The 7383-nt window shown below is 60.2% G+C and overlaps 1 protein-coding gene across 1 annotated transcript; it reads left to right on the top strand.

Annotated features, from left to right (window-relative positions):
- Nucleotides 1-2691: 2691 nt before the first annotated feature.
- NKX2-1 (NK2 homeobox 1) lies at nt 2692-6628 on the top strand. Its single transcript, XM_056134115.1, has 3 exons — nt 2692-2989; nt 3713-4098; nt 4995-6628. Exons 1-3 carry the CDS (start codon nt 2913-2915, stop codon nt 5738-5740), a joined length of 1209 nt encoding a protein of 402 aa, XP_055990090.1. The 5' UTR covers nt 2692-2912; the 3' UTR covers nt 5741-6628.
- Nucleotides 6629-7383: the final 755 nt, after the last annotated feature.

Raw genomic sequence — 7383 nt, forward strand, 5'->3', positions numbered from 1 at the left:
AGACCTTGAACCTGCTCCCCAGTGAGTTAGTTGCCAGATGCTGGAGGACTTGTGGGTCCAAGGGCTCCCATGTGTCCACTGAAACCAGAGAAACCACTGTTTTAACGGGGGGTTGCCCCGCTTAAAATAAATTAAGGGGAGCAGAAAGAAAGGTTGCGTTTAAGTCCCCGGATGTTGTTCAGGGTCAAGGGAGTTCAGATCTCTGGAGGTCTTTGCTTGACTAAGCTTGGGACTACAGACGTGCTCCCTCTCCCCACTAGGCTCCTTAGTTGGGGGGGGGGCGGTTTATTTTTGGCCCAGTCGTTCTTGTGGGAAGGAGTGCCTGCCGTGAACGTGTGCATGGGAGTGCTTACATGTGTTGTAGGCATGCCCTCGTGCATGTACATACACGTGTGTCCTGTGTGCGTGCATACCTGTGCGTGTCTGTGTGTGTATGTGCGCACGCGCGCACCAGTGTGGCAGGTGCAGAGACTGGGGCAGGGGTTTCAAGGTCCAGGGCGGGTAGGAGATTGGCTCTGGGACCGCATACCTTTGGCTGCTGGCAGAGAGTGAGGCCGAATAGAAGCTGTTATTCTCAACCGTTCCCCTCAAGCTCCAGAGCCCCCTACCGCTGACTGTAAGTGAGGGGGAGATGCCGGGTGGGTGGGGGACGAGGCTGCCTGCCAAGCTTTCCCCGCCTGCTGCGGGCTGCCACACAGAGGTTGGGGGCTGTGGCAAATTTAACCCTTTCCCTCCGTCACATTCAGGTCCTAGAAGGGGGTGGGGGGAGTGGGTAATATCTACACCGATGATAGAAAATCCTGCTCTGTGTGCCCGATCTCATGTGAAACCTTTGGAAGAATCACCTCCATCTCCATAAGGTCATTGAGAGGAGTACCATGTTCTACACATGAGGTTTCATACACTTTCCAATGATATGGAATAAAGGAGCAGGTGGCAGACAGGTGTCTGGAAAACTCACCGCCCCTCCAGGAAGACCCCAGTGAGGGTGCAGACCAGACCTGTATTCAGCTTTCCTGATCACTAGAGGCCTGGTCAACTTCCCTTCTTGTATCCTGGTCTCAAACATCCCCTCGACCAAACTGAGCCTTGTGGGCTCTTCCTGAGAGCACCCTCCAACCCCCCAGAGAAAACCCTTGAATGAAAGGGCAGAGAAACAGGCTTCACACGTCCCATGCGGCTTTTGTGCACTGTTGACAAGCGAATCTCAGCTTCCAGGGGGGGAAATTACTATTAAGGCTTCCTGCCTATAACAATCCTTGGAGGGCAGAGGGAACCTCTGCGGGCCTGGGGATGGGTGCCCCCAGTCTTCTGTCTCGCAGGTGAGGAATGCAGGTGGTGAGGAAGGCGTTATAGAAGTTGGCTTTGTGTGGAGGGAGTGCAGCGAGCTCTCCTCGAGAAGAGGATGGAAATCTTAAAATAGCCAAGCAGCCCAACAACTTTGCCTACTACAGTCGCTATCAGCGGAAAAAAGAGCCTAGCCTGCACAATTAAATCGTTCAAAAGTGCCTGTTCATCATCGGGAGCTCCTTGTCTCCAAGGAGGGCGAAGAAGATGTGGAAACAAAAACCAAATTGGAGAAGCCTCCTTCACCCGCCCCTGCCGTGTCTCCGAGGGCCCTGGCCCGCCAGGGAGCGCTCCGCCCTCTCAGCCCCTTGCGTGGAGAAGAGACTAAAAAGCCAGAGAAAACAAAACAAACAACAATAACAACAGCAACAACAACACGTTTAAAACCGGGGTGGGGGGTACGGGGTGATTCGGAGTTTCGGGATCTGTACAACGCAGGGATCCGCTCGGCAGTGCGGACCGTTGGCAGGCCCAGGCCTGGTGGGAGCATCTCGGCAGAGGCCTCGGGCCCCGCGGGGAAGCGCAGCCCACAGCTCCCCCTCTCCAGGCGTCCAAGGACCCTCAAGGCGCGGGGCTCACACTTGAAGCCTGGGAACGCGCAGACAGGAAACTCGCTTCCTCCTAAGCAGTTTCTTGCTCGCTGGATGAGAGGCGCCCAATTGAAGCAGAATGATCCTCATCCACTAATATCCAGCGTGGCCACAAAGCGCCTGGCCATTTACGCCGCCACTTTAAACAAAGATATTTGGTTATTCCCGGGGAAGCAAGTGCACTTTTGCATGGCTGAGCTCCGGGGAGAAGGCGAACCGCAGCCCAACCTCCCGTCCAAGAGGCTGTAGGCGCCCGGGGGGGAGGGAGGGCGGGGACTCGCCCCCTCCCGGCCCGCGGGTGCGGCCGGGGTTCGGGCTCAGTACCGCGCCGCAACAGGCGGGCGGGCGCGCTCGACGCTCCCAGCTCGTGCCCTCCCCAGCCATCGCAGGGGAAAGCCGCGTCGGCCCTGGGCTCGGGTGCTGGGGCTGCGATGTCCTTGGAAAGTCAGCTCCAGCCCCAGAATCCCGCGGGTCCGGGCCATGGGCGAGGGTCAGGGCCACCAGGTTTGTTCGAGGTGGGGCCACTTCAGTGATCGTCCCTCCCGTTCGTCCTCCCCCCCTTCCCCCACCCGCCCCCCCACCCCCAGCCTCCCAGCTCCAGCAGCCAGCGGTGGGCTCGCCAGGGATGGGGGTGGGGAGAGGGAGCCTCGTCGGAGTGTGGGGTGGGATGGGCGGGGGCGGGCTGCGGCGGGCCCCAGCCGCAGAGGGGACCCCGGGCTGGTGGGGGGGGAGGGGAACGCCGGGATCTGGGACGGCCTCTCGGCGGCAGGCGAGCCCCTGCTCAGCGCCCCCTCCGCCCGCTGGGATTCACTCCCGGGTAGGGGAAAGGGGGCGGGGAGCAGAGGTGTCCCTCTGCCGGCGGCACTGGAGGCAGACAGACCGACGGACACGCAGACCGCCGGGGCGGCCCAGGGGTTCGTGCCCTGACTGGCGCGCTCATTCGGGAGCGACTGGGGCTCGGCGCCGGCAAGCCCAATGTGGTCCGGAGGCGGTGGGAAGGCGCGGGGCTGGGAGGCCGCGGCGGGAGGGAGAAGCAGCCCCGCCAGGCTCAGGTGAAAACTCCTACCCCCGTCCCTCGTCCTCCCTCCCTCGAAAGCCCCGTCCCCACCCGGGTAACCCCGACCGTCTGGGAAAGTGGCCCCACTTTGTAACTCTGCAAGTTGGTTGCAAAGCAGCCAGCCTTCACCTTGCTTCCTCCCCACCATCCTTCCTCCTCTGCTATTCCCCACCCCACCTCCTGCCCTCCCCTCTCCCGGTTCCCTCCTCCTTTCCCTCCCCCGCCTCCCCCCCTCCGCGTGCCGCCCGCACCCCACAAAATATGGGGGTGGGGGGTCCGTGGAAGGGGGAAAGAAATGCTTTGGGTCGCGTCTCTGCCTCTCTCTGCTCTCTCGCTTGCTCTCTCTCTCTCTCCCGGTTTCTGAGACCGAAAAATCCTGACAAGTGAAACTTAAAGGTGTTTACCTTGTCATCAGCATGTAAGCTAATTATCTCGGGCAAGATGTAGGCTTCTATTGTCTTGTTGCTTTAGCGCTTACGCCCCGCCTCTGGTGGCTGCCTAAAACCTGGCGCCGGGCTAAAACAAACGCGAGGCAGCCCCCGAGCCTCCACTCAAGCCAATTAAGGCGGACTCGGTCCACTCGGTTACGTGTACATCCAACAAGATCGGCGTTAAGGTAACACCAGAATATTTGGCAAAGGGAGGAAAAAAAAAGCAGCGAGGCTTCGCCTTCCCCCTCTCCCTTTTTTTTTTTTCCTCCTCTTCCTTCCTCCTCCAGCCGCCGCCGAATCATGTCGATGAGTCCAAAGCACACGACTCCGTTCTCAGTGTCTGACATCTTGAGTCCCCTGGAGGAAAGCTACAAGAAAGTGGGCATGGAGGGCGGCGGCCTCGGGGCTCCGCTGGCGGCTTACAGGCAGGGCCAGGCGGCACCGCCGGCCGCGGCCATGCAGCAGCACGCCGTGGGGCACCACGGCGCCGTCACCGCCGCCTACCACATGACGGCGGCGGGGGTGCCCCAGCTCTCGCACTCCGCCGTGGGGGGCTACTGCAACGGCAACCTGGGCAACATGAGCGAGCTGCCGCCGTACCAGGACACCATGCGGAACAGCGCCTCGGGCCCGGCATGGTACGGCGCCAACCCAGACCCGCGCTTCCCCGCCAGTAAGTGAGGCCGCCCCCTGCAGGGCCGCGGGCTGAGCTGGGGAGGCGCGGGGTGAGCCGCCCGCACCGCGCGGGGCACGGGGTGGGCGGCCGGACCAGAAGCGCCAAGGACTTGGGCCCGGGAGCCCCGGGGAGGGAGCGCTCCCGTCGCTGGGCTGCGGGGTCCAAAAGGAGAGGCACTTGCTAGCGGCTTGGGTCCTGCGGCATCTCTAACATGCGGCCGCCCGGCTGCCCCACTTGGCGCGCGGGACCCCGGAGCGCAGAGGGAGCCCACCCACCCGCAGTCGGGGCAACCCGGGCCCCCAGCGCGCCCGCGGAGGCAGCCTGGCGGGGCGAGAGACCTCCCTTCGGGGACGCGCTCGGGCGCCCGGCCGGCCGTCCCAACAGCCGAGTTGTGGGCAGGTGGGAAGGCGCGTGATCGAGGGGCTCTACCCGGGGCGAGCAAGTGCCCTCGTGGAGGGAGCGACCCGGAGGCAAAGTGTCGGGAGGCTCTGGCTTTCGGAAGTGAACACTTCCCTCTCCTTAGCGCCCAGACCTGGGGGTCTGCCGTCGGACCCCAGCTCCCGGCCCGGGCCCAGTTTGCCCCCTGTGGCCGACGAACCCTGCGACTGCCGGGGTTGGGCATGAAAGGAACAGGAGCGTCCTCCCTCCGCGGTGTTTGTTGGGAGGTAGCCGGGGTCGAGGCGGGAAAAACTCGGCAGTGGACTCCTCGACGGTTTGGCCCGGGATGGGCGCTGGAGGTGCCCAGAGGCTGGGCTTCTCCGCGTCGTGGTGGAGGTGGCCTAGGTGAGGAGGGCGCCGTCGGAGGGGACCGGGCCGGCCGAGGGCACGGCAGGCAGGCAGAGGGGCCCCGGCCCGGCCCGGCCCCGCCGACGCTGTGCGTTTGTCGCTTACAGTCTCCCGCTTCATGGGCCCGGCGAGCGGCATGAACATGAGCGGCATGGGCGGCCTGGGCTCGCTGGGGGACGTGAGCAAGAACATGGCCCCGCTGCCCAGCGCCCCGCGCAGGAAGCGCCGGGTGCTCTTCTCGCAGGCGCAGGTGTACGAGCTGGAGCGGCGCTTCAAGCAGCAGAAGTACCTGTCGGCGCCCGAGCGCGAGCACCTGGCCAGCATGATCCACCTGACCCCCACGCAGGTCAAGATCTGGTTCCAGAACCACCGCTACAAGATGAAGCGGCAGGCCAAGGACAAGGCGGCGCAGCAGCAGCTGCAGCAGGACAGCGGCGGCGGCGGCGGGGGCGCCGGGTGCCCGCAGCAGCAGCAGCAGCAGCAGGCGCAGCAGCAGTCGCCGCGTCGCGTGGCCGTGCCAGTCCTGGTGAAAGACGGCAAACCGTGCCAGGCGGGCGCCCCCGCCCCGGGCGCCGGCGGCCTGCAGGGCCACGCGCAGCAGCAGGCGCAGCAGCAGGCGCAGGCGGCGCAGGCGGCGGCCGCGGCCATCTCCGTGGGCAGCGGCGGCCCCGGCCTGGGCGCACACCCCGGCCACCAGCCGGGCAGCGCGGGCCAGTCCCCGGACCTGGCGCACCACGCCGCCAGCCCCGCGGCGCTGCAGGGCCAGGTCTCCAGCCTGTCCCACCTGAACTCCTCGGGCTCGGACTACGGCACCATGTCCTGCTCTACCTTGCTATATGGTCGGACCTGGTGAGAGGGGCCGGGCCGGGCCCAGCGCGCTGCCTCGCCGCTTCCCCTCCAGCCCGCCACCGTCGCCCGCCCACCGCCCGCCGCCCCGACTTGCTTCGACTTTTCTTAAGAAACGGCTCCCGATTAGACCGAGGGGGTGGGGGTGGGGGAACTACACACACAAAGACCAAACTGCTGGACGTCTTTATTTTTTTTTCTAAAATTTGTGGGATTTTTTTTTCTTTTAAGAGAAAGTAAAAACACCAAGCGAATCCAATTCTTCAAGGAGTCTTTACGTGAAGAAGGAAGGACACGGCGAGAACAGCTTTGAGGGTGTCTTTTAGGTGACTCGGATGGGTTTCCCACGCTCGGGCAGGGCGTAGTTTGGAGAGGGCTCTCCGCACACAAGGCTCTGAACTCGAAACCTAGCAAACTTTGGTGCGGGTACACCGTGCCCGCCAAGTGCACACGCTTGTAAATACCAGGATTTCTTTGGAAGGGGAGAGGGGGGCTTGGAGAGGAAAGACTCTTCGACAGAACCCACCTGTCACTGACACAAAGAAAGTGCTCCCTCCAGACGCCCTCAGCAGCCCAGGCTCGGAGGGGACCGCCCTGGCTAAAATTGTTTTCTGTTTGGTGTGAACTTGTAGCTGTAAAACACTGTCAAAAGTTGGACTAAACGCCTAGTTTTTAGAATCTGTACATTTTGTTGTAAAGAAAAAAGAAACCCAGTCCCTACTCCTAGCCCATTTTATTTTTTATGGGCATTGATACATCTGTGTATATTATTTGGCAGTTTGGTATTTGCAGCGTCAGTCTTTTTCTGTTGTAACTTATGTAGATATCTGGCTTAAATATAGTTCCTAAGAAGCTTCTAATAAATTATACAAATTAAAAGGATTCTTTTTCTGATTAAAAACCCTCCTTTTGTTTTATTTTGGTTTTGGCTTTAAATGGTGCTACTTTTTTTCCATGGGGTGGGGGGGATGGCTTACCATTTCCTCACTGAATTGTTTGGGAGCTGAAAGGATTCTGAACCGGCTCAGAAAGCCAAATCCAGAATCCTTGTCTCGCCAGAAGAAGTTTTGTCCTTTCTTTGGATTGAGTGAAACCACATCTTGAGCAGTCCTGGGACCCATTAATAGAGAGGAGAAAAGCTAAACTATTTCCACCAGGAGAAAAAAGGAGGGAGAGAAAGTGGAAGGGTCCAAAAAATTAGTTTTTAATGTTTAGAAACATCGTAAGTCTCTACTGTGGTCTCTTATACAATTGAACCAGTGTTATAAATAGTTGGTCTGGACTTTAATTTTAATGCTGAATAAGCAATTATTGCTCGTATAATTTTCTTTTTCTAACCAGGAACTGAACCCCCCTCAAAATTTCTTAAAGAGATCTTTAGGAAATTGGAAGTCATTGCCAAGTGCCTTTTATGTTTAAAGACAATGATCCTCATGCAGGGGCCACGTATGGACCCCTTGACTACTCACAATTTCTCTGGTCTTGAGCAGCCTTTAAGCTGCTGGCCTGAGGACTCACAGACCGGACTTTAGGAGTTGGGATTTTGCTCTTTGTTCTACCAGTGTACATCACCTTTGTCCACCCCCGCCCCACAATGCTACCTGGGCAGAACCCAGAGCCTCAAACTCAACCCCAGCATTCTCAATCTTT

The sequence above is a fragment of the Sorex fumeus genome, unplaced genomic scaffold (genome assembly GCF_029834395.1).
Source record: "Sorex fumeus unplaced genomic scaffold, SorFum_2.1 ptg000098l, whole genome shotgun sequence".
Classification (NCBI taxonomy): Eukaryota; Metazoa; Chordata; class Mammalia; order Eulipotyphla; family Soricidae; genus Sorex; species Sorex fumeus.

Coding starts and splice junctions, on each gene's coding strand:
- NKX2-1 (XM_056134115.1), top strand. CDS start 2,913: ATGTGGTCCGGAGGCGGTGGGAAGGCGCGGGGCTGGGAGGCCGCGGCG. Junction 2,990..3,712: donor AGCAGCCCCGCCAGGCTCAG/GTGAAAACTCCT, acceptor TTCCTCCTCCAG/CCGCCGCCGAATCATGTCGA. Junction 4,099..4,994: donor AGACCCGCGCTTCCCCGCCA/GTAAGTGAGGCC, acceptor TGTCGCTTACAG/TCTCCCGCTTCATGGGCCCG.